This window comes from Neolamprologus multifasciatus, chromosome 15, assembly GCF_963576455.1.
Source record: "Neolamprologus multifasciatus chromosome 15, fNeoMul1.2, whole genome shotgun sequence".
Classification (NCBI taxonomy): domain Eukaryota; kingdom Metazoa; phylum Chordata; class Actinopteri; order Cichliformes; family Cichlidae; genus Neolamprologus; species Neolamprologus multifasciatus.
In genome coordinates this window covers 11,564,696-11,592,035 of record NC_140453.1, presented here as the reverse complement: position 1 = coordinate 11,592,035, position 27,340 = coordinate 11,564,696, and the positions used below count along the sequence as shown (strand labels likewise).

The following is a 27,340-nucleotide window of genomic DNA, read 5'->3' as shown; positions in this document are numbered from 1 at the left end:
CACATTTGATAAAGCACGCATCAGCTCTGGGCAGCCTGGCATCCGTTTGGACAGTCCAGACAGGTCCTACTCAAGCCGTGTTATTTCTCTTAGTTGTCTGCCTCTCCGTGTTTTCCCTGACAGTTTGACTTGTTGTCTCATACTAATGATCGAGTGGTTTAGCAGTTTGATAGGGACTCAAGTGCAGTGTTGGACAGTCAGGAGATGTCTGCTCATTTCATCATGGACAAACAAGCCTCTCCCTCTCTCTTTATTTCTCTCTTTTCTGGTTATTAAGTCGGATCCTGCTGCTGAAATCTTCAGTTCCACAGTTACCACGTAGAGGGAGCCCGTGCGTGTTGAGAAACCGAAGCGTGGAAATGCTGAATGAGTGAGAGTGTGTGTATGAGAGAGGGAGGGAGAGAGAGAGGTGGACGAAATCAAATCGTAGGGGAGTAATAATGTCAAACAAACCAGCAGTAAGATAATCCATTCGGACTGTGCGCCAGGTTTAACAGACTCTCTTTTTGTTTGCGGAGCAACTTCGGACAACTCGATGGGAACCGCTGACTGCTCGGAGCTGCGCGACAAGTTGCTGTTGGAGGGGTTTAAAAAGAAGGCTCACTATTTTTAAATGGGTACAGAGAAATTTCGGGGGGCGTGGACGCGAGAGGGGCAGAAGCAGAAGCAGCAGCAGAGCAGCATGTTGGCTCTTGGCTCCAGTTCCAGTGTGGTGATGTGCCGCCTGGAAGAAGAAGAAGAAGTGGTCTGCGCGTAGACGGAGCGGTTGGACGCGGAGCCCTGTGATTGTCAGGCGTCGGCTGCGGACTTTTGAAGATCTTTTGGTATTATTTGAATTTCGCTTGCTGCTGTTTTGGCGACAGAAAAGGACTTAAGGGGAAGGAGCAAGAGCTGTTAAAGGCTGCCCCGGCGTAAGGAATGAAATCTGGCCACGCTACTGCTTCAATGACAATTTCTTTTTTTAAAATATATTTGTTTAATGGAAACGTAATTATTGGTTAAGTGGCTGCACATAGTAAGTCACCGTGGGCTGGTAAAATCGATGATCAAGTAACGTGGCTTGAAAGCTGCCCTCAAGTAATCCCCAAGGGTTCTTCATTTGTAGTTTAAATACTGACAGGTGTTTGTCATTCAGACTGTGTCAGAAAAAGTGTTTTATTCAGTCGATTTTTTCAGGATTTCATCCACATCAGACTTGGTTATGGTAACCAGACCTTTGGAATGGCTCGTGCACAATTATTTTGATCCAGTTATTTGCGCCTCTCACGCTCAAAGGAAACGCGCGTTATATTTGACCACCTTACAATGCGTTTGAAACGCGGAATGGGAAAGCAACGATCACTTTAGCGTCTTCTAGCTCTTGAGTTGTAGCCAATTTGGCAACAGGCAAAATGACAAGCAACGGACCTGTCATCGTCTACGAGTGGCTGAAGACCCTCCAGCTTTCCCAGTATGTCGAGTCCTTTGTGGATAATGGATATGATGACCTCGAGGTTTGCAAACAAATAGGAGACCCCGACCTGGATGCCATCGGCGTCTATATCCCTCATCACAGGCAGAGGATTCACGATGCTGTGCGGAGGCTGAAGGAGGAAGCCAAAGAGACAGCCAGTGGACTGTATTTCACCCTTGAACCCATGCCACCCGCGGCCGAAATTTATAGCGGACACCTGGTGGAGTGCGAGTCTAAACTGCGGGGATCCAAGTCTTGGACCGAGCCCATCAGTGACCGGGTTGGGCGAAACGGCGGGTACATTGGGGCGCAGAGGAACCTGACCCTGGGCAACAGGAGGGAGCTGATGATTTACCCCAAGCTCAAGCTGAAGATCATGATCAGGGATAAACTCATCAGAGATGGCATCAACCTCGCCAAGCCGCCGTACTCTAATAAGGTAAGAGGAACCCTGGTGAACTCTGTGACCTCATCAACTTTCATCAGTTAATGAAAGTACAAGATATACAGGCAATCATGCAAACACATACTTTAAATTAACCCGCTTAACAAGCAATTTAGTATGATGGCCACTAAAATGTAAGCTTTTCTGTTTTTACGCCTAAATAAGTCTTATTGAATTTTACTTCACTGCCATTATCAGGTGAAAAATTGTAGCAGATTTAAGAAACTGTTCACAACAAGAGTCAAAGAAATCAGTCAAAGCCGAAAGAGTAAAGCCTTTTAAACTAAACATGGAATAAATCCTTTCCAAAAGGGTTGTTTTGTAGTGTGCCTGAGATGCTTGTGGCAAGGAAGGTCTGTCACATGTTCACATCATCCATCATTTGGTTGAAAGATGTCAGCCTCTGTCAGCTAAAAGGTGTTTAGCATATTTCAGTGACGTGTTCAACGTCATCTAAAGAGCTGAGTCACAGGCAAATGTCAATGTGATGCCTAAACATTTTCAGGACCATTGCACTTTGCAGAAGTGTGAGTACTTGCTGTCATTGTGAATGATGGGAGTGAAGTTGCTGCGGATCGATAAGAAGAGAGTAGAGCCTGAGGAGCTTTCATCCTGTCTGCAATTCCTTGTGGGGAGGAATTTACACCCTGATTATTAATCCACTCTGACCTCACCTGTCCCCCGACTTGCTTCGGCATTCAGTGTGGGTGGATCAGCCAGACCCATGGGGCTCAGGCCTAGCTCTTTGCCTTGATGAATTGGCGGCGGGCTGTCGATTGCAGGTGCAGTAAATGAAGAGAGCCCAGCTGGGTAGGCTGTTGCTGTCCGATGAGGAGCCAGACTGAGAGGGCCTCTTGTTTTCACAGCACTGATAGTGACCTTTCTTCAGAAGTGTTTGAATCATATGCCTTACCAGCTGAGAGGCCTCCACTGAATTACTGCCGTTTGCATAGAGCGGGGCTTTTTGAGAGTAGCACAGCTAAGAACTGACCTGACACTGCACGGGCATCTTTAGAGGTCTGTTCCGTCGTAACATCAGGCTTGTTAACTTGTCAGCAGAACAGGCAAATCAGATACTCGCTGCTGAACTATTACAACTGAATTATTTATCTTTGTGGTCGCCAGGGACTTCCGCACTTGATTTAGCCACTTTTGAGCCTGTTGATTAAGTATTTTGAGATGTTGAGTGAGCCTGAAGAATTAAGGCAGAAACAAGTGCAATGAGTTTGCTCTGAAAATGTGTGGATTTGTAGTAAGTCTTCATGCTTCTAAGGGCCTCTGTATTTCTAAAAATCCTGGTTATGGCTTGCAAATTTATTTGAGGGTGTGTTCCCAATAACGTTTTTTATTATCTAGTTCCAGTCCGACTGCAAATAATCTTGAAGCTACAGAGTTAATGCAGTTGTGAAAATGTTGATGACTATTTCTGGCTTAACACATATGTAACTGCGTCTACCGTTGCTGAAATCTAAACTTTGGTATCATGCTCGGTATTCAGTATTTGCTCGCTTCCAAATTGGCTTTTTGAAATTGACAAGAGTTTTGTATTTTGCATGCTTTGTAAGCTCATTTTGTCCGTTTAACCATTTTGGCTAACTGCGAATCCCACAGAGATTTGGGATTTGTGAGGGATTAACTGTCAGACTCGGCCTGAAACAAAGTGTCGATTCCAGAGGGTTAAACTATCTTTCCATTTGAAGGCTGTATTTATTTAGAGCTGGAGCTCTGGCATTGAAGCTTTTGAGGGGAATGGGCAGGTCAAGGTCTTTCTGCTTCCATCACTCTTTCTGTGTGTGCGCGTGTCTATGTGCATATGTGTAGCTCTGCAGTTTCGAGTTGGCTCCAGCCCAGTTCTTTTTTTCTTTTTTTTTTCCTCCTCCACATTAGGAGTGAGAGGAGTGTGGGACATGGAGCTGTGACCAGCTGATAGAGTTTGACTGACTGAGCTGTGATTGGTCTGTAGATATCTCTCCTCGCCCTGCCCTTGAGATGAGATGTCATCCCCAGTGGAGACTGAGACCAGAGATACAGACATAGGGCAATTACAGGACACACAATGTCAATCTCAAGGGATGGTCATTGTGTAGCATAACCAAGATCTCATCCACATTTAAACCGTCCTCCGTGCTCTCAGCGCTCGGATTTTCACGAACCATGGCCCGTGGGTACTTTGCAAGCAAAACCATAGGCGATATAAGCGCCGAGATTCATAAATCCTCTCTAGTGTGTGCTGAATGTTTTCGTGGGAGACAACCCATTATCAAACAATTCACTGTAAGGGCTCTGCTGGGTGTAATAAATACCCGTGATCCTTATAAAGGCCGCGGAGACCTCTTGTCTGAGAGAGAGAATATTATTTCTTATGATGTAAACAAACACTTGTGCCGTCGGTTGCACATTTCTCGATTTCCCATCGGGGAACAAAGCAAGCGCGAAGATGCTGCCGCCGGTTTTCTGTGTTGTTGAATGCCGCAGCAGTTATGGAGTTAATGGTTTATTGTTTGGTTGAAAGATTGTGAGACGTTGATGGAACAAATACAGATGATTATTTCTGATGATCTGACTTGTACGTGTTTAATTGCTGCTTTGTTTTGCTTCCAGTAAGGGGCGCAACACATGTGGACAGGATACAGGCAGCTGACATGCTTACATCCATACAACTGTAATACCAAAACGGGGGGGGGTGGGGGGGTGCATTGATGTACAACTGAAGTATTTGAGGACATTTTGTAAGATTTTGTTTCACGCTGTTCTTTTCCTTTTTGCACAAGACAAATAATTGCAGTAAGCAAATACAGTATTTACCTAAATCCCCCCCCCCCCCCCCCCCCCCCATTGTGTCCAGTTGCTCCTATTTCTAATCAGTTCTTTAGCATAATTTCTTAAATTTCTCAACCATACTGGATGTTTCGGGTTGAAGCGTATGGCGCCTTTTCAGCGAGCAAAATTTTTCAATATTGATGTACCGGCCGCTCGGTGCCAAGTTACGGAGATGTGTTCTCATGTTGATCTCATCCAGAGGCTGCTGCTTTCAGCACCAGCAGACATAGTCAGTCATAATAGCGCCTCTTTGTTAGCGCTGTGTGTCAGGAGGAAGCAGAAGCTAAACACTGGGAGATTCTCCATTGTTTGTATGGAAGCTGATGGAGCCACATGTCCTTTCACTACTGGTCTGTTTTGCATTCCCAATTTCCGTCCATTGAAACAAACCGCGGAGGCAAGTGTCCAGCATTGTGCTGATGGGTGGATGATTTTAAAAAATACAAAAAAAACCCAAAAAACCCTTGGTATCATTCAGAGAAAGATAGAGTTGTAAATAGATGGGCACATTGTTTTTGAATTTTGGTAAAGGCTTGGTGGGTGTTTTTTGGTCAGGAACGGGCTGTCAAGTTGTGGGGGAAAGCTAGCTCTGTCTGACCCCCACAGAACAGCTGATCACATGTGGAGCCACAAGTGACAGGCCTGCAGCCTAACTGGCCTTAAGAATGTAAGAGAGGCAGCAGACCATTAGAGGTGTGGGGTGGTGCTAAAGAAAAAAGAGAGATAGCCTTTAAGAGGAAGTTCATCTTACATGACAAACACTCACCTCACTTCCTGTTTCTGTACTCTTATCTCTGTTATTATCCCAACACTCTCACACAGCAGGAAATTTGAGTTCTGTTTAAGGTGACTGCCTGTTGGCCCGCTGTGGCCGTTGATGGCCCTCGGGCTTCACTGGAAAGCTGCCAAGATCTGGTGGGAAAAAAAAAAAAATGAAAACAATTTTAATGAATCATCAGCGCTGTCAGATCATATACATTTACCGGCCAACTGCCAAATGCGGTTAAGACACAGAATTTGGCTTGCATAAAAAAAACCTGGCACAGATTTCCAGTTAAGCTCCCATGCTATGTAGCTGCTACTCTATCCCATAATGAAAAATATGTGCAAGGAAAACTATTAATTTGAAGTTTTTCCCAAATGAGGACCCTTTTCATCACAAGTGAATGCTTTTGTAGCTTTTGGTTTTTTTTTTTTTTTGTTTCCCTGCAGAATACTTTCAATCTTTGTTCATCAGGATAAGACGGGCTTTTTCCCGCAATGAAGGAGAAAGCCTCGGGTTTGTCTGTGTTCTGCTGAAAGCACTGTTTGCTCAGTTCTTATTAAAAGCTCCTTAAAGGCATAATCAACCAAGGACTCATAAAGGGGAAGTCATAAGAAGTCAAGGACCCACTCTATTGTCCTGAGAGGACAGAGAAAGTTAATTAGCAGAGTGAGTTCCTCTTAACATTATATAGCGTGTCAGGGTTATATGATTGCTCACATTCCCAGCAGAGTGAAAAGGACTTATATGCACTCCTATAGTTGCTCCTTTTGTAAACAACTCATGTTTGGAGACCTCTATAAGAGTCTATGTAAAGCTTAAACTGAACGCATCGCTTTCAGCTCCTCTTCAAATCAGTTTGATAAGCAGATTGATGACCATCACACAGACCTTTTCACCTCACAGTGTGTGCCCTGCTGGATCAAAACACAAAGCTGTCATGTTGATCTCGCCCTAGACAATAAAACAGGCTGCACACCTCGAGTCTTCTTGTGGCTCTTGCAGTCGAGTCGTCTTCTTTTTTCTCATCTTGTATTTTAGACGGCCTATTGATTCAAGCTCATGCGATCATCTTCCCATTTGTAAAAACTGCTGTGTGCAATAACTCATAAGAAATTTAGCACATCGTACGGTCTTGCCCTGCCATTCAGCCAAAAGCAATACCTGCAAAAGCAGTTCAGTCCAGTATTTTGAGAAACGTTATCACTGCAAAAGAGATTCACTGGATAGGTTTCAACTTTTTGTACTGTGAGTCAGAGAGCTTCTGTCTGTCCCTCTGTCAGAAATGCTGAACCACCCATCTCCTGGGAGCATGAGCAAATGTGGGAAAGCAGAATTTACACTATATATGCAGCTGGCAGTCTCATTTTAGCAGGAAGGAGCGAGAAGAGCTTGTTCCTACTGTGCTTTTTTTCTCACACGATCAGCTATATTTTAAGCCACTTTTTTTACATGAACTTGATGTGAGCTTGAGACTTACAATTCAACAGAAACACACTGAACACTCTCCAATTAACAGGAGTTGTCATCAATGATAATCTCAACATTTAGACCTTCAGTTGGTGTTGAAGGATTGGATTTCTGTCCTCTGCTTTAAAGCCCCCCTTCTTCAGTCTTCTGAGATGTGTTGTATTTAAGTAACATGTGGAGACGTGCAGTATATATGTATCACTTAAAGTTATGCGGTCATGGTAACAGCTTTAAATAAAGCAGGCCTCGCTGCCATCAGGGCCATTTAATTTTCCACAGCGTGCTGGGGAACGAGTCCTGATGACACACATTCATGACAGATGCATTATCGGAGCTATTCTGGTCCAAGGTTCAGCTTCCCGACAGCATGTCCAGATGACATGCATACTATGTTACCTGCATCGGGAAAAGATTGCCAGCTGCATTATAAATACTAAAGTATGTTTGGCTTCTTTTTAGACTCCACTTTCTACCTTTTAGTTTGCACATTTGCAAACGTATTAATTTCGTATACTTAATTTTTGCTTTTAGTGTCAATAAAAGTCTTACTGCTTGAGTCTAATGGGAGTGTTAAAACTGCATTTTTAGCTGTACTGCAGAAACCTCATTAATAGTGACTGTTTAAGCCAGGTGGGAGAAAGAGACTTTATTTACATGCAAAGTTTGACTTGGGGATTAAAAGAAAATGTCTTGGCACCTTTGGATCCAAGCCTTTAAAGCTTCCATATAATTTATGGTTTTGTGCACATAAGGCAGATTCATTGTCAGCCACGGCAAACAGAAACTACATGCTCGGTTACTGCTGTAACACATTTCTTCTCCACGTCTTTCTCACTGCTGTGCAAATGCAAAATGCACTAACAGCTTCTTGCTTTCATCCAAAACGTGTGCAGAAGCATAAAGGAAATCCTAACGTAACAGCACCCTGTTGTGTTTGCAGTATATGTGCACAATAAATGACCCTGTAGTCCTGACAATGAAGATATCAAGCCCCCCCCCCCCATCTCCCCAACAGGATGGCAAGACAAGAGAGATGACAAGAGAGCAGGCCGGAGCATCTGTCTGTGTCAGGATCCAGATTGCACTCGCTTGCAAATCAACATGAGCGCACATGTTTTCTATCCCTCTACATCTCTATTTTCCACACACTCATTACTACAATCAAAGTGGTTGCCTCACAAGGGGTGAATTTTCTTATAAAAAGTGACACGTTTTACTAGAAATGCACAACCACACTGTTGGATATTAAGTGCAATCTAGGGCTGTCACTCATCTCAAGTACAGATTTTTACTGTAATGTCCTAGGTGGTCGTGTGTGACCTATAGTCCTTGGAAAAAGAGCTAATTATCCAGGACTCCCACACAACTACGAACCAGAAGATCACACACTAAAAGAGCTGTGTTAAAAAGTTACCATGGAGACTAACAGAATGATATTTAAACATTAAACCAGATGTTTCATCCTGTAATCTCTGTAATACATTGCCAGGAATGGCAGGTTTAAATGGCAAACACAGAGGTTGGGATTATCACAGTAATGCAATAATTCTATCTGCAAAACGAGCGCCCCCCGTATATTTAAATGTTGCTCAAGCTTTTGGTTAAGCTGCTTTCTCGAACACTGGTGTTTCTGAAAGTTAAAATTCATAAAGCTGAAGGGGGGCAGTTCAGCAACGAATGAGCTACAGTTTGGTAAATCTGTATTTTATCAACTGGTTCCTAGAAGTTAAATCTAATTGAGAATTATGATAGGAGTCCCAGTAATGACTATTTTTAAAGTTTGCCGCTGCAGTAGCTTGCTTTGCCCAATCAGCAGTCCGTAATCCAAACATCACATTTAAAATTCCAAAAAGCTGCAAATCCTTTCTTTAGAGAAACTGAACATAGAAAAATGGATTTTAGATAAATGGATAGCTGCCAGCTAATGATTCATATCACATGATCTTGTGCTTATTATTTTCAGTTCATGGCTTAGTCAGTTTCATCAAATAGTGAATCACGACCTCTTTCAGCAGTGATTCCAGATGTTGACTGTTTCAGTTTTAGAAAGGAGTTAAATCAATCTGTTGATAAAACTGTCTGTTTTTAATCAATTTATTTGCAGTTTTATTTTAATTGGCTCATCAAATTCAAATAAGTTTTCAACTAACCTTTATCAGTGCTGGTAATCTGCATGGGTGGGTGAGCTGCAACGGTGGGGGGGAAAAAAAGAGACTTGGACATAAAATTTCTTTTCATGAGCCCTGCTCTGCTCCTTTAGAACATGTGACATAGGGCAACATGACTACAATGTTCTAACTGGATAAAATAATCCTCTTTCCTATGAAGAAGAAGCTGTTAAGGATGAACAATGACTGTATTCCTTGCTAAGCACGTGGCTCAGACGTGCATCATAAATCAGAATGATTAAGGTTGAGAAATGTGGTATCTTACTAATGTTAACTGCATCTTAGTGGGTGGATTTCCTTAAGCAGGGTGCAGTTTTGGGTGGGTTAAAGCCCTACTACCTGCAACAGAGCTTAATTGTCTCACATGTAGCTACAGCTTGGCTCATGTCAGCCCATATTATCTTGGACTGTGTTTAAAGGATGTAATGCAGGGGTGTAGAGAGACAAGTAAGGCATGATAGCAGTGACTGTGAGTGTTAGAGAGACAGACAGGAGTGTGTATAATTACCTTGTCTGAAGCTGCTGCCAGCTAGGTGTATGGAACGCAGCGCAACCAACCCTCAGTCACCCTCCCCTCACCCCTTTACCTCTAATTGGTCCATTTCCAAGGCATGAGGGCAGGGCTGTGCTGAAAGCTTTGATCACGGAGACCACACCAGTGTAGATACGTCCCTACCTGAGTGCTTTTGTAGTGGCTGTGCCTGGCAGGGGATTAAGCCATTCTGATCCCACCGAGTGTCTGTCTGCCTGTCTTGCTCTGGCTTCCCTGCGGCTTTACATACCTGAATCTGAACTCTAATTACCTGGCATTTTACTACATTCCTCAAACACACCCACGCAAGAACACTCAAATGCGTACTGCGTATTGTAGCTCTTGATTTACCCCCCCCCCCCCTCCCCCCAACGTATTTCATAGGTACACTCCAGTCTTGTGTGCTTTGCTGCTTTTGATATTGAAAGCACTTGTGGCTTTCACAGCACGTTCTGACACAAATGAGTCTGGCTTTTGTGTAATTGTTCTTTTTCTTTGCCTATATAAACAGCTCAGTTTCCGAGAAATTGTCCTATGCATGTGTTGTTTCTTACAGGAGACTAAACAAAGCATTCTGATGTGTAGAAAACTAACATATACAATTAATATGCCATTAATTAGTGCACGAAGCAACATTTTCTTTGCTGTTTAATTAATTTTCAATGAGCAAAGGTTAAGCTGACTCTAGCAGTTCTGCCCAAATGGGATGCTGCCGACTAGTCAAACTCATTAGTACGTCAATCCAGACATGCTCGGTAAGGAAGAGTTCATCACACTAATTGCTGGTTTTTGACCTCCGTGTGTGTGTTAGTTAATAGTTCTATTCATTAAGTGTCAATCACTTGCATGGAAAGAATACATTCCACTGTAGCGTCTTACAGGCAGTTTACACTCACCATTGTTGTCCTTGTGTACGTTGCACATGCCAGAAGTTACGTCATCAGTGTTGGCGCATGGTGCCGTTTGAGCTTGTTGCACACTTTTCAGTTTTGGTATTCTGCAGCAAGACTGGAGGCACGAGTCTGCCATTAGGTCAGTTTGTATAAGGAGTACAGGGGGTTTTGGATTGCAAAAAGAAAGACTGATAGAACAGTCGTGGTCAGACAGTTTTCTTTCATGCCTTAATCTAATGGTATGGCAATGATATGTTTTTTTTAGTCTCCACAAAGAGCCTTTGCTTGTTTAAAACCCCTCAGAAATCAGCAGCATGTAGCTCCACCAGTATAAGCACAAAACAGTATAAAAGGTGAACGTCATCCATTGGCTTCTGATGTTTCATTCTGGAGCCTCAGCATTTTCACTGTCACCATCTTGGTTTAGAAAAATAAAACCAAAACCGTAACAAGGAGGGGCAGGTCTGACTGTAAAACTTGGTGGTTTCAGAAATGAAGATTATCTGCGGCATGCTCATTGGCTAACAACTTCTGACTGGCAAGTCGTTAGCCAATGAGCAAGATTTACAAGCTATAATTCAATAGACTCAAAAATGAGTGCCTGAGTGCATCACCAGAAAAGTGTTTAGAGGTCCAGTCAGAAAACCAGTTTCTCAGACTTCAAAAGGATCTGACTTTTTTTTGGCACTTGGTGGCCTTCTGTCATAGGGCGAGAGGCGGGGTACGACCTGGACAGGTCGCCAGTCTATCGCAGGCCTAACACAGAGACGGACAATGATTTGCACTTTACATGCTTTGCAAGAAGTTTCTGCAAAGAGAAATGTGCAGATTTAATCCTGTCATTTTAATCTTGCACCAAAAGAGGGTTAACTCTACACGTAGGTATTTATTGTGCGTAAAAAGTATTTTTGTGAAATGGCTTAACATTCTGATTTTTCCTTATCAGAGAGTAAATCATGTTCCCAAGAAATATTTTTCTCTCATTTTGATGCCGCTAATGATGCCTTTTTGCCTGACGTGCACTCTAATGGGAGCGTCATGTGCTGTGGGTCAACAGCATAACCACAGTTTTCTTGTTAGCAGCTCTTTTAAAGAAGGCTTTGCCAAACCAACCACTGTTTACTTTAATAGCCCTTCAGAATTCTTTCCAAAAAAGAATCATGCCTCAAACAGTCTTCACCGATCCTGCTGTATTTTAGGGGAGTTAATGGGGTTGACATTCAGAGGTTGGTCCCATCATCTGAAGAGCTAAGAACATTCTAACCTCAGCTTAACTCTGTAAAAGGTAAATGTGGTCTTAAGTCTTCTATGAACAAAGTTAGGAGAAAACTTGCCTTAACTTGATTTAGCTTCATTTTTAAATGCATCCATCTGAAACCATGTCTTTATTGCAGCTGACCTGATGTGGCTGCTACTGAAAGGCAAAAGCTTGTGTAACCAGTCAGCTTTCTGATAGTCAGCTTTGTTTTAAAGAGGATTAGACTAGTTTTTTTTTTTCCCAACACGGAGGACTTTGAAGAAATATTACAACACAGAAGCTTGTGAAGAGCATTTGAATAATGGAGTTTATAGCAAGAAAAGTACGGACTAATGAGAAGGAGAGCCAAAGACGGGATGGATATGAATATTTCCAGATTCCTCTCACGACACTGATCCCTGTGTGGTAACAGCAGACTGATAATGTGCCAATGTGCCCCAAATGGACAGCAATCACAGCAGCATGAGAAACGGTCATCAATCTGGTATCTCACCTCTTTGCTGTGAATCACTGCTGATGTCATACACAAAAGCCAAACAATAAACAGGCCAACTGACAACTCCTCATCCAAACCTAAGTGCTGGGGTCATGCATCGCACGTTTTCTCTGCTCCGCCAAACATCCTCACCCAGTTTCACTTCATTCTCACTTTCTTTCAGACAGTGCAGACAGGCTGAAATACAAATAGACAGACTGGCAGATCTGTCAAACCAAAAGAGAGGAAGAGATAAAGACAGACAGTTGGTCTGACAGGCGGACAAACCGGCACTTTTAGACCGACAGAAAAACTGGAATATACAGAGAGACAAGCTTGATTGACAGGGAGCTAAAATATGTGACGGGCATCTTGAGTCATTAAGAGTATTCTCTCGTTTGAGACTTTTTAATGGAACCCCACTGCTCTCCTACCCATGCATATAACAAATTATATTTACAATAAACTGTATTCATCAGCATTTGCAGCTTTGAGTATGAGGCAGTTACACTGATTTCATACAAGAATGAGTGCTGAAGTTAGAATTTATGGTGAATGAGGGAAGTGTTTATCTATCAGAGAACAAAGTTATTAGCGTGGAAACAGCATGTTTTACATAATTTTGTCACCTGATTTGAAAAAAACATTTTCAGATGGGGAAATGTAGCACTGTTACCCCCCCCCCCCTCCCTTTTTGGGACCATACACCTACTCACACTGAGATTTTCATATGGTAGCAATTGTGAGCATGTAAGAAATGTATGCTTTGGATTACATCGCAGCATGGGAACATTTTGTTTTGAACGGTTCTCAGGCGAACGGTATTGTGATGTCAGTGTTATGGTCACTTAGCGTTGTCCGCGGCCTAGAGAAGAAACTGCCCCCCCCCCCCCCCCCCCCAACTTATGAGAACACACTGCCAGTTCAGAACAATGGACTGGGAAGATTGGGGTTTATTCTCCCAGCAGCCTCTGCATCTCTAATCCCTGTCCACTCCATTTATGAGACGACTAAATGCGAGTCCACCCACCTACCCCTCCTCAAGTGCTCCTGACCCTCCCTCCCCTAAAACGAGCGATGCCACAACTTCACCTGGTTTTGGTAAAACTTAGGAACAAAACCTGCAGGAATTTTAAGTGTCAGCTACTTACTAGAAACTTCTGTCCTTAAGATCTTTATGTGAAACAGGTACATTATAAGATAAGATTACATTGCTAATACTTCCCAGGACATGACAAAAAGCCTTTACTGATTCCAGTAGCAGTCACTCTTTGGCTTGTTTGGAAGGAAGACTACAATGCTGCACTGGAAGTTTAGGGTAGGGATTATGTGTGGAGGCTGCCTTCATTGTCATGCAGGAATCCCACAGCCTGAGCTTATATCAATTGTTATGTAAAGCGGCCATTGAAATTGTATAATCTGCTTTCAATCAAGTTTCTGATTTGGACATTATGTTGAAATGATAGAGAAAAGTTAAAGGAAGACATGTGAAAGTATGTTACCATTTTCACTGGCACACAAACTACCTCTTCCTTTCTTTTCCATCATCAGATGTATACTTCTGTAGAAGAAGCCATTCTTGTCCCTCCCCTACAACAGATAAATGCAGGGCAGTCTTAAACATGTTTGTCTAGAAATCAAAGCCACTTTTCACTTCCATGATCATTACCCTGCAAAATCACAACAGAGTGCACAAAGATCAAGCATTCTTGTTGATTACGACGAGGCGTCTCCTGTAATTCTAATCAGGATATTGATGAGGAGCCCTCTTCACTTGGGAGGCTTGAAGAGGGTTTTGTCTTGAAATGGCATTATGTCTTCAGAGGCTCAGACTCGGATGTGTTCTGCACACTGCAGTCACACTAGCAATGTTTTTTATACCTCAAGGGAGAACATTTGTTCTGTACTGATTTTAGTAACTTTACTAGAAATTCTGATTGATTTTTGTTCTCTTTTTCTTGATTAAGTTCCGTAATGACTACTTTTGTAGACAGAATAATAGTAATTAATATTCAATTCAATTCCATTTGATTTAAATAGCACCAATTCACACCAATTTGTCATCTCTAGGTGCTTTCATATTGTAAGGTAAAGATCTTACAACATCATAAAGAAACCTCAAACCTCAACACAATCCCCTCTGAACAAACCTCCTGCAAAACCAGGCACAGGGAGGGGCAGCCAGCAGAGAGTCCTGGAGTTTAATAATTGGTACAGTAGAAGTCTAAACAGAGTGAAAAGACACTGTATATTAAGAAAAGCAAATATAGTAATGTTATATATGAAATACTGATAATTTGTATAATTGTATTTACTGTGAAAGAAGGATTTCATGTTTTCCTAATGCAAAATTTTCTCATTAGGAAAGAAACACTGTAGTTAGAAATTGGTACATAAGACTAATGGCTATTTCAATGCTCTGGCTTTTTATGACTGTCTCTGTTAGACATTTAAAACACTGCTGACCCAGTTTTAGTCTGAAAACTCCTGGTTTGTATTTCAGTCCGGATGGGCAAAAGCAGAGTCTTTGGAAACGGAGAAAAAAAGACACCTTATTTCAGACACAGACTCCCACATTCACCTCCTGACTGGGCCTCTTAGGTCACCGTGTGCTGTTCCCTTATTCATCATGCCCTTATCACATGGCCCTTTTTCGGGAATTAAACAAAGACATCAGTACCAGTGGTTAATTCAACATGGATAATGAATTACAGGTGTTTCTGACCTTGCTGTCAATTCTGCACACTTTAATTTATGCATCTACTGTCTACGCTGACAGGTTCTTATTACCAGTGATGTGACAATTCCCATATCAGGTGTACATATGCACTATATGGACAAAAGTACTGGGCCACCTACACACTACACCTACAGGAGCTGCTCTACCATGGCAACACATGCCATGAAGCTCCCGGCGCACAGTTTTCGTGCAGATGTTAATGCCAGTGGAAGTTTTAAACTGACCTTTGGTGACTTTTACGCACTCAACAAGCCCATCCTGTAACTTTAAATCATCTACCATTTCATAGCAAGGTTGCTATGGTTAAAGAGATTAATAATAACTAATGATTAAATGCACAGTTGTGTATGAACAAATAGTGAGTGAAAAAGGTGACTGAAGAAGAACACTAAGTGTATCGTGTGAAGCCTAATGTTCCCAAGATGCATCATTCCTGAGGTGGGAGTCAGGGCTGGATCAGGTGACCCTAACTATGATATCAAAAAGGAAACCTAATCTTAAAAGTAGAGGGGTGTTTTTCTCCCGAATCCAAACTGGAAGCTGGTTCTGCAGAACGGTGTATATGCATTTTTAGCCATGTTTGTAGTATGGATTATTTCTAAAACAGTGCTAAAATACTCATCTCATCTTTCTCAAATGAAAACATGTTATTATGGACATAACTTGTCGAGAGTGAATCAGGATCCCAAGACCAGTTGAGACCGGAAGATTATGGAGCCATCCACATAGTCCTAGACAATGAACAGCTCATTAATGGAATCGGAGGCTCCGCAAGACATTTTACATGAGCTATCAAGCCATCAAATGAGCCATCAGCCTCTACAATAAAAAGAAACACAAGCTTTATTTTGAGGTTAACACAACACAACGTTGAAGAGGAAATGGCATTAGAGTACCACCAAAGTAGCTGCAATAGCGACTGCCTACTTTGGCTTATTATTACCACTCATTAAAAGATGGTAACTGGAAGCACTCGGTAGGCACAAAGTGCAAGCTATTAGACGAGACACTCAAGGTAACCTCGCAGTATGTGTTAAATTTGGGTTGGTATGAGGGCTGGGCAATATGACCTCAGCATCACATTAACTGAACATTTTACATCAATTACGACTAATGAACGATTGTCATTATTATTTGGGTTCTTGCCTTCATAGTTCACTGACGAGGTCTGAAAGAGGTTTGTACTTTTAATATTCTGGGGTCATTCTAGGTAATGCGATTGTGCTCCAAGTGTTGAAACAGAATGGTTGGTTGTATTACCTTTGGTTGCTGAAACTGTTTTTCTTCAGTTTTTACATGTGACTTCCTTTTTAATTAATGTCCTCTTTACAAAATGTGTGCAAATGATGGACATGGATGGGGCAGTAACGTTACAACTCAAGCAGTAGTATGTTTTTAAGGGGACAGTACATGAACACGTAAGTATTAACAGAGTGAAAAACCACAAAAAAGTAACGACATGGTAAGATTCTGTGGACTTAAAGGTTCTGAATGTCAGTTTTGGAAATTGGCTTAGTTCTTGTTAATATGTACAATATAATCAGTTCATGTAGAGCTTTATATTTCAGATTACATAGTTTGTATAAAGGCTTTATGGCTTTGTATTTGAAAATAACTTAATAAAAGGTTCATTTTCTGCAGTTTACTCTCCTTTATTGCTGCAATTTTCCCTAAATCTTAAATCCATTACTTCCATTCAACCAAAAGATCATTCTAAATAACGAATTAGAAAACAGTTTTGAAAAATACATTTAAAAAAATATGTATTTTTACTTATTAGTGTTCCCCTCAAATATTCAGCAGCCTTCTTTTTCCAGCTTCACAAATACACAAGGTCGCCCCGATTTTTGTCAGCCCCTCCAATCAGAGGAAGCAGCATTTTTCTTTCTTTCTTTCTTTCTTTTTTTGATGTAGCTGTAATGGCTGTCTCATCCCTTCCGTGTCATGCCTGCTGTGAAACCGATCTTTGCCATAGATACACATCATTGTGAGTGCTGCATGAGAAACTAGACATGCATCTCAGCACGGGTTAGAATCTCCCTCGTCCGCAGGGGTCTCTGAAATCAACTACTCGATATCTACGAGGCTCGGGGGTTGTTAGATAGAGTCTGATGAGACTAATTTGGCTTGATGTTTATTTTCTCTCTGGGAGTTTGCCGGTGTGCTTCAGACTGAATCGGGAGATGAATAGAAACAAGTGAACTGATATCACTGCCTCTGCTAGCTGTGGGAGGGTAACACTTCACAATCTGTGGGGGGTGGGGGGGTGGGGGGGCAACAAAATGCATATTTAGTTACATTTTTAAAAAATTGATAATTTTTCTAAATATGCACTCTGCACAGGTTCACTTTTTTGGGTCACCTTAATAGTAAAAATCGTGTTCTATATCCAGCATTTTTGTACCTATATAGTTCAGTGGCTGAGTAAAAACCATCTGAGCCAAGGACACTTCCAATGGAGTCAGCACTCTGAGTCTCCAGAGATGAGATGGAAAACTGCAGTGGATGTAAAACACAAGCAGAAGTGACAATGCTCTTTTTTTCGTGGAAGCCATGTGCTGAAGCTGTGTGTGTGTGTGTGTGTGTGCGCACACGCGTGCATATACAAGCGTGCATGTACAAGCACATACTCAAATGGCTCAGTTTGATTACTGCCAACCAGGATCCTTTTCCCTTGTGCACTTACACAGATGGCTGCACTGTGAACTACATTAACACTGCAATGCACCTGAACTCCACTATAGAGCATCAAAATATTGCATGCGTTTAAAGCCTCTTCATATTTGGCTGTCCCCTGTGACAACATCTCCACTGGGTATCTCCTGTTTCTAAAAGTGGGCATGAAGCCTGGGTATTTATGTTGACAGTCCCCACAGCCATGAGTGAAGCCCCCCATTGAACCCCATTCACAGCCAGCTCATTTTGGGATGTCAAGTCTGCCATCTTTCCTCTTTTCCAAGTATTTTTTTCCAACTCTAATAGGTTACCAAGGCAACATTTAGGAACACCGCTGAGGGTTTTTGGTGCTATGTTCTCCTGTGATCGCGTGGACAATAAGCCCAGTGACAGGCGTCGCTGATATGCCTGCTACAGTAATCATAATGACCGAGATCAGGGCTTGCTAACCAGTTAGAGCTGTCAGGGTGTCATTTATTGACAGGAAGTAGGGGATTTAAGCCTGTGCTGTAATTCCCTCAGCTGCTTCATTTGATTTTCATTTAGCATATCACTCCTCAGGGGTGCAAGCCAAAGCTAAAGAAGTAGGTCACTATGTGTTGAAAACTGAGTGACTGTGTGAGTATATGTGGAAGCAATGTGGCAAGCTCCTGCCCTTAACCCCCATTCTGCTAAATATCAACTCCTTGGAAGAATGCATTACTATAGATGAAGATCCTTGGCTATTCAATCCTAAAGTGTTGGACTGAGGCATGTCCTGTAGGAATAGCCTGAGTCAGCCAATCGTGGCATGCCTGCGGGCTCTCAGCTGCTAATGCGCTCCTAACTGCATGTCACGTATCCCCCTACTGAAGGTCAGAGGTTTAGTGGAATCATTCATCTGGTCTTCACAAAGGCGGAAAAGGCACTGGCAAAGAGGGAAATGTGGCTTGTGCAGGGTGACAAGTGCCGCTCAGGGGCCTGGAACATGCCAACCCCCCTATTTTCCACACAAGCAGGAGGTTATTATTAATATTCCGCTTATCTAGAGAGAGGAAAAGGGTGGGTGGAAAGAAGGACTTGTCTTTTTTTTTTTTTTCTTTCCACATTTCAAATCATACTTTGATTTTTTTTTACTTATTTATTTATTCATATGTATATTTTTGGGATGGGGGCAAAAATTTTGGTCTGATCCCTCGATCAGGATTGAGTCACAAACGCTAAATGAATTCCATATTGTGGTGGTATTCCAGCTTTTACCAGAGTGGCTTGTTTGAGCAGTATTGGAATACTGAAATTTTCCAATAAGATTTGATGGGAATTTGCATGTGCATTTAAAAAAAAAGAAAAGAAAAAAAAAAGACCCAAAATATATTGCATTTATTCCCATATGGCATGTTTTAATGCTATGAAATACTTCTGATTAGCATTAAAAATTTACACCAAGACACAGAAACTGCATTAAAAATTTTGACATATTTTTATGTCCTTGGAGAAGGATGTGCTATCTAAGTGCCCTTTCAGTTTTTGCTTTCCTTTTTTCTCTTGGGTGCAAAATATGATTGAAACATATTCTCACATAGCTCGAGTAGTCTCTTTTTAATATTTTCATGTGCCTGCATGATCAGTGCTCCCATTCTGGCTTGAGTTAAGGCATAAGACTCCACTACCTCTTTTTAGCTCCACTCTGTAAATAAGAAAAACACCCATAGGCACATCATGACTTTGGTTTGAGCTGCCAAAAGCATTGTGGGTCAAGCACAAAGAAACCATGTACAACATTTAAAAAGTCAACTAGCACCACGAATACGACCAGCTAAGTTACAAAACACAGTGCTCGATGCAGCCGGAACATTAGTTATGCAAGTCTTTGCTTTTTGTGTTTGTGCTTTGTTTATTTCTTACACTTTTACCACGAGTTGCTTCCTCATTCTAAGTTCAGAAAGGTTACATAGGAACAGAGCAGCTTCATCTATTGTGTGTATGTCTTCTCCATGTCTGTCGTGTCTGCCTGTCTCCCCTTTTTGTCTCAGAGGAAAACTCGCTGACAGAGGCTCTTTGTTAATAGAGGGGAGAGCGAGATGAGAATAGGTCATTCAGGCAGATTAGTGCTCGCTGAAATCCTATAGGAGGGGTCATCCACACAGTGCTGCTGGAATCCACTTGTGACCTCATTCGTGAACCTATTCAAAATCCTGGCCACATCCACTTATGTCTGACACTGTTTTGTAAACAAATACTGAGCATGCTATTTTTTTTTCTCCCCCATGTATGTCATTTTTATGCGGTTCTGGCACTGGAGCATTGGGCAAACCTCTCTGGAAGCGGACTTTTTTTTTTTTTTTTTTAAATGTTTCACTCTTCTGTGATCTTTACTTTAAGGCATTTCAGCTGAGCCGGGCACATTTTTCAGCATCAATGCTCAGTGTTGTCAAGTTCTTCAGACTGCCGAGGCCGACAGAAGGATTTTGTCTGGTAATGTTATTTGCCTTTAAATAAGGGTAAGAATGCGAAATGACTAGTGCTACTGTTATGAGCATTTGAGAAAAATCCCTATAGTCTATATCCACAAAAAAAGATTCCTCATTTTCAGAACTTCTATTGGAGTTCTTACAGCTATTCCAACTTGTTAGTAAATAGGAAAAAAACGTATTGCTTGATTAAACTAATAGAATTAATTGGCAAATTTTCCTGTGCAAATGCAATCGACCCGTCTAATATGCGTTAATTTATAAGGAAAATGTGATTTTTATGACAGTACAAAGCTAACCTTCACAGCTGAACTAAAGCACGCTGATGAAAATGATTAGCTCAAGTCGTGTGATGCTTTAGAAAATTTCCACAATATGGAGACCGCCAAACGAGAAATGGTTTTGAACAAAAATGAATAAAAATTCAAGAAGCAGAGTTGACAAAAAAAAAATGTAATCCATCCAATATTTTAGATTATCAATCAGCAGCACAGCAAGGAGAAGAGAACCTCAAATCAACGGTTCAAGTGCTTCAGTTTTACCATGGCAACAATTACCATTGAAGATCTTCCAGATGTTTCTTTCACATTTCCCTTTTGCCAAAATTCTTTGTGTTGCCAAATATTTGTCGTTACTGTGCTTTGTTGTCTAAACTGTTTGCATGTTGTGTTGCTATACAAGTGTTAATTGTGCATTATTCGCCTCCTTCCTTCCTCTTTAAGGGATAAATGGGAGCAGGCTAAGTCACTGAAGGGCAAATACAGTCTGCACTTTTGTCAAGGCAAATAAAGCTCAAGATTACTCGTGGATGGGAGGCACCACCAAGTGAGAGAAAGCAACCAAAGAAAAAAAGAAGCATTCACATGTTTTCTATTTGTGTTGCATTGGCAAAAGTTGCTGTTTTCCAATTTTAACATCTGTGTGCCTGATCCTTTGAGGTCAGAGAGAACTGTGCTAAAATCACTTAAGAAAATATATATGCAGTAAAGGGTTATTCAAATGTGTGTTCTGGGAGAGACTTTACTCATAGCAGCTGTTTCACTTATCTTTAGTACCTGCTTTTCTACCTTATGATACATGACAAATGTAATTTGACTGTACTTGGAGGAATTTCTCCCTTGTGGCTGCAGGTATCTGTACTCAACTCAGTAAAACATGCATTCTGCTTCCTTGTCACAGTGTGACATTTCATCACCGTTCCAAAGTAGTCACCGTAAGATTTTCTACAGGTGGAATCTCTCGAGCGTTTGCTTTAATTTTGTTTGCGTGCACTGTGATGAATTAGATAAGTGTTTGTGCACGGCGAGGCAAGATTCTCTGCTCGCAAAACAGCGGGGCGCTGTATCACTCGTGGAATTGTTGCTGCATTGTGTGTTGCGTAGCTGTTCGCGTTTCGATTGACTCTAGCTTGCATCAGGTGCATTAATGCAAATGCATGCATGGAGCACCTGCACACGATGCCCATGCTGGATGAGGCGACAGCAGACGACCACCACTAGAAATCAAGATAGGGAAGAACAGATTGCATGCTTGTCTGACCCAACCTGTCTGTGTTTGTCTCTCACACACACAACAAAGGTGGGAGCTTTTTGAAATTAGATGCTGGGCTAGTGAAAAAACAGACAAGCATTTCCAGTCAAATTAATATGACAGCAGGGAAGCAGGGGAACAGCCTGACCTTATGAGAAAAGCGTGAGTGGTGTTGAGCCGGGGGGGGGGTTAAACGACAGCTCATTATGTAGGTGACCTCTCTGATTGTTGCAAAAATGTTGTAATTTTTTTTATTTATTTATTTTTTTAAGATATTTGTAATAATGTGATTTTAGGCCCCAGTCACACAGGCCTAGAGATCAGTTGGCTACACCCTGGCAACCACTGCTTGCTAGGGGGGAAAAAAAGAGAAAAAAAAGAGTATTCCTGGACTGGTTGCTGTGAATAGATTACTTAAAAAGGCAGTCACTCAGGGCTTAGAGATTCCCTTGTAACCACAGGTCACAGGGGAAAAATGTGTTTTTGCTGTTGCCTTTTGTTTACAATAAAGACACCAATTTATCACTGGCTAAATACTCATCAAGAGTGGGAAAACTATAAAAAGGGCAAAGCAAACCAGAAACGGTATGCTTGCCTTTAAAGTAAAAATTGGTTAAATCTGGCTTATTTACTGCTATTTAAGTACTTAACCAGTGTTTGCGGATAAAACGGCATCTTCCATGCAAACTGCAGCCAAACGTGGCATATGCTAGCAACCAAACCACTGTACACCAATAAAAAAATAAAATAAATTCACAATAAATTCACTACAGGACAGCAAGCTAACCTCTTTACCCCATTTAAAAACTACAGAGTATTTTCATGCAACATTTGAATTGTACAAAGTTGGTGTACTTGTTTGTTCTGCAGGAAGTTTTACAATAAGAAATACATAATCTACCAAAACGCTTCATATACATAGCGAATATTTGATTAAAAATGAAAACTGTTTAAGCATCACTGAGCAAGTCCTTAACTTTAAGTATAATCTCTCTTCTTCCTCTCCTGTCTGGTCTTTCTTGTCTTTGTCCATCTCTGAGTGAACTTATCAGGCTCTTTTCTGATAAGAAATACAGCAGCTGTACCTTTAGCTAGGAAAAGACTGTGCAACAAACTGGACACAAACAGTTTGTGTGTTTGCTGGTGTTTTCTGAGCTGACAGTAACGCTGGATTTGAAATTTCATGACAGTTAGAAAAAGTTTCTTCCTTCATGCTGACTCCTGTTCTGTAGCGCTAGCTAAATGCTATAAAGTACCGAGGTCACAGCCTACGGACACCTGCACTCACTGCTCCCCGATAAATCTACTTAAGTACAGTAACGAAGTATTTGTACGTTGTCACTTCCAGTAACCAATCACCAACCAGTCTGGAGATACTTTTTTTCTTTTCTTTTCCATCTGAGTGACAAGAGGTTCCCTGGAGGTGGCCAACCACTTTCTAGGCCTGCATGAGTAACACAGAATCCTGTGATAGGGTCTATTTTTAACCGAATCCCTTTCTTTTACTAAACTTATCCAAGTAGATCTGGTAAAACAAACCAAACATTAGTTTCACTTCACATGTGGGGTATGAGAATGTGTTGCATAATCCAAAAGCATATATATTTTATAAACTAATCTCTACAGTCGGAATAGTTTTTTGATATTTTTTCAGAAGACTGCCAAACGGAGAAAAATAAAGCTGCTATTTTTGCCATTACGTGCTATTTTGCTCAATAACGAGCAACTGCGCTTTCTGTTTAGGTCAATTATTGAAATAGTGAAGACATTCTTTAGATGTCGTTAATATATTCACTACATTTTTAAAAAATAGAAAAAAACAACTGTAATCTAGCCAATCTTTGAAGACCTTTTTCCCTCTCTTCTCTCTTGATACTGTTTGCAAGTTTGCACTCACGTTTACAGCTGTATGTTTTTCTCTAGATGGAAATATATACAACATGACTCCGAGGGTCGTCTTTTTTTTTCTATTTTTCTTTTTTTTGCAACTGCCTATGAAGCCCAAACTTCCCATGAAGTTTTGGGAAGTTTTGGCTTCCCATGCCAAAACTTCATGGGAAAACTTCCCATGATGATTCTCCACAATGCATGGTGTCAAAGCTAACCGCACTTCTAATTGTGCAAAGACTAGGGATGTCACAAGCCATTTTAGGCCAAGTGCAACAGTTGTTTGTGATTACCACGCTAATGTGCTAATGTGAGTATCAGTTTGATTCTAATTGGTACCAAATGGCTTGGGAGTATAAAAGTGTCAGTCATAATGAGATGCAGGTCTCCCTACAGACACTGTGATTGTAGATGTCAGTGTATATTCTGTTGAAGTTGCATCTCGTTCCTAACACTGCTCCCGCTTGAAATTGAAATCCCTGCTGGGAGTAAATGAGTAGCAACGTGACAACAGAGAAATGCCCAGTAGAACTCCCTGCAAGGTTCCCCACTGCTCAACTTTTGCCTTCTGTATTGCAAACACCAGACATTCATAATAATACATTCAAATGACAGCAGCTCATACCACTTCTGAGCGACATGATCCTTATAAAACTGCAGGGATCTGTTATATTGCCCGTCAAAGTAAAAGTAGCTATTTTTTTGTAATTGTCTGCACGCAAAAATAATGTGCACATTCATCTAAAGCATATAATTATCACTCTCGTTTTAGCATTACAAGAAATACAAAAAAATGGTTAAAAGCATACGATTACATAAAAGTAGTGACATGCTAAAACAAGACCCTGATTATTCTTTGAATGTTTCCAAAGTACTGATATCTGTTTTTCTTGAACAAGTCCCTCACACTGATACTCATTTAGAGCTAATGATAGCCATGGCACCAAAATGCTATTATCATTATCTTGCATGAATAGCTGGTCTCAGAACTCGTCATTACCCTCCTCTGTGAAAAGCTGCTAATGCTGCCTCTGTGATGGCAGCGGCCACACGGTCACGCACTGGTACCAAGCGCAGTATTTACCTGACGGTTGGGTGTAGAGCTCTGCTCAGACACTTTATGCTCAGGCGCTGCAATTAAGTGAAGCTGCTAAAATAATTAATGAGGATTAAAGGATTAAAGAAGAAGCTGTCAATCTATTTTTGAGTCGTTTGTTGTGAAGATTTTACATCCCGAATTGATTTCTATGTCTTCTGTTCTTTACCATGAACCGTCTGCTTTCTTGAATACACAGCCTTAATGTTTAGAAGACCCCACTTTCAGTAGACTAGGAAGAGCCTGTAAAGTCATGCAGTTCTGCTGTATGTACATCATTAGACACACACCATGACTAACTTTAGAGCATTTAAAAAAATGCTAAATGGCATCTGGCCAATTCATAGCAGACTAGCTAATGTTCTATGAATCCTAGATGTAAAATACTGTTCAAAAGTTTTAAGCCATTCCTCATTTCGTTGTGTTCTGCTTCCATCAAGCCACACTTTCTTCTGCTTCTATTAAAGTGTTCTTGAGCAATAGTTCTCCAGGCTTTCTGAAGGTCTTTTAAAGCATTTATTTTGACACTTTGTTACTTATTTGCAGCCCAGTTCTTGTACCTGACCATTTTCAGAGGAATGTTCTGTTTTTGTTTTGTGTTAGGCCACTTAACAGTGACCAATGAATTATTCAGGCATAAAAAAGGCTAACAAAAGAGATGTACCAGTGCTGTCAACCAGTGACTTGCATATCTTGACAAAAAACATAAATTAATTAACCCTTTCATGCATAGTGGTCACTATAGTGGGCAGCTATTCAAAGGCTGTTTTCTTGTATTTGTGTCAGTTTTGATGATACACTTGCACATAAACCACTACATTGGACACTGATGGGTCACTCCATACCCACTGGTTGTTTAATGTTACTATAGATGTATGACTTGTTTCATTATAATTATTGTTATTTAACCCTGTCATGCATGAATTATGACAACCTCAATCAGGATTGAGTGTTTTTATTGATCTTGTCAGGCCTAAAGATGAATAAAGATACTCGAGGTTGTCATAATTCACGCATGACAGGGTTAAACAACAACAAAAAAAAGAGGGGGCGCTGTAAAATTAAAGGACAGGGGAAGTGGCAGACCTAAAAAATGTGTGTGGGCCTAAAGGTGTTACAGTACTGTACATATTGTAAAATAACTTTTATATGCTCTTGATATTTTATTGAGATCTTTAAAATGATTTGTATTTGCAGCATTAGTTTAATGCTCCAAATGTAAAAGTAATTCTAAATGTTTCTGGGTGTTTACATTTTGAGAATTTTATTATTTTTCTATTTTCAGTGCATAGTATTTATTTTCTTATTCAAACCAAGTAATAAAATGTATTTGGGCAAATAATTGATCATGTAAATAAGTATTGGCTGGAGCCCCATTTGATTTAATTACATTTGACAATAACTTTTACATTTGATTAGTAGACGCAAGTCCTGCCGGTCATCTCTGGGGCGGGTCATGAGCTTGTGGTTTGAAAAGGTTAATTTATCCTCTTGAGGGTCACACAATAGCCATGACCATTTTCCTTAGCCAAGAATTGAGTAATGACTTGGATTAGTCAACTCAAGGGTGTGCTATTGGGCTATTGGTTGGGCTGTTTGTGCTATGACATGCCTCTGTTACACCCACACCTCTTCATAGATGAGCTTGAAAACAAAGCAGGAGCAATTCATGGGTTTTAGCAGGAGTTTATGCATAAGCTGATGATGGTAGGATGAGTTTGGTCCTTATTCAAATGACCCGGGTGATAAGCTCCATGAAGAGTAAGAAGCTGGCCTCAACAGGTATACTAACCATCTGCCAGTATTTGATGTCTTATTACCACTGAGCAAAGAGAATTTGGTTAATAGAGATGAGCCCAGTGGCGCAAATTAGCCCATAGCTTTCTTGGGGTTGATCATTCAGGGACTGTGTGTTTGCGCAGAGGTGGTCATTAACTTGGCAGGATTGAGTAGCCGTGGCAACAGAGGTGCTGCTGCTCCATTGTGAGGCTTGTTAATCATGATACAGTAAATAGCATTCATTTTGAGATGACAAGTAATGAGAGGGTGTTTACAGGGAGCGTGATGCTGTTATACTAATGCTCAGGACTCAGACAAGAGCTGCCTTGCTACACAAGTTGGCAAAGGTTAAATAACCAGCGCTCTTGTTCTCACCGAACTTGGCTAAGCCACACAGCAGTTTTTAATAGGATACCTACGGTAAATATGGTGTAATTGTGGATAAGGAGATTTGTGTCTAGATGAAGGGTCTTGAGCAGAGACCCAACTTCAAACCCTTCAGTGCTTAACATGGTTGTTATGTTAACTCAGGCCACGCTTTAGTTCTGTGGAGGTTTTGCAAGCATGCTTACTCAATAGCTGAGGGGGAAAAAATTAAGTATTTTCAAAAGCCACTATAACCCAAGAAGGCGAATGTTTTGTGACATAACCATCAAACCATGACACATGAATTTGCATAATTCGTGAAATTTATCCTCTCTATCATTGCCGAGCTGTTTAATCTTTGGTCACAGTGTGTAGTTCAAAGCTATTTTAAATTTCATCTGCGAAATTTTCAATGTGTTTTTAATATATCTAATCACAGACTTTCTAGCTACTTGTGCTGAGGGCTAATCAGAAACATTTGGAAGTCTAGACTCTGCTTTGCCACACACTGATTATTAGAAGCATATGCTGTGTAAATT

General features: G+C 41.1%; 1 protein-coding gene and 1 long non-coding RNA gene across 4 annotated transcripts in view; both read left to right on the top strand.

Moving 5' to 3' along the window:
• Positions 1 to 303: 303 nt before the first annotated feature.
• sash1a (SAM and SH3 domain containing 1a) overlaps positions 304 to 27,340 on the top strand; it is a 163,211-nt gene continuing 136,174 nt past the window's right edge. Inside the window, exon 1 of one of the 3 annotated variants that reach the window (XM_085132872.1) lies at positions 304 to 1,892. In XM_085132872.1, coding sequence (XP_084988998.1) covers positions 1,392 to 1,892 — 501 coding nt within the window. In that variant the 5' untranslated portion in view covers positions 304 to 1,391. The remainder of the gene's footprint in view (positions 1,893 to 27,340) is intronic. The other 2 variants (XM_085132873.1, XM_085132875.1) reach the window with 2 other exon arrangements.
• The window catches only part of LOC146501667 (uncharacterized), a 55,429-nt gene continuing 32,815 nt past the window's right edge, over positions 4,727 to 27,340 (top strand). Inside the window, exon 1 of the long non-coding RNA XR_014869349.1 lies at positions 4,727 to 20,173. This is a non-coding gene — a long non-coding RNA (uncharacterized LOC146501667). The remainder of the gene's footprint in view (positions 20,174 to 27,340) is intronic.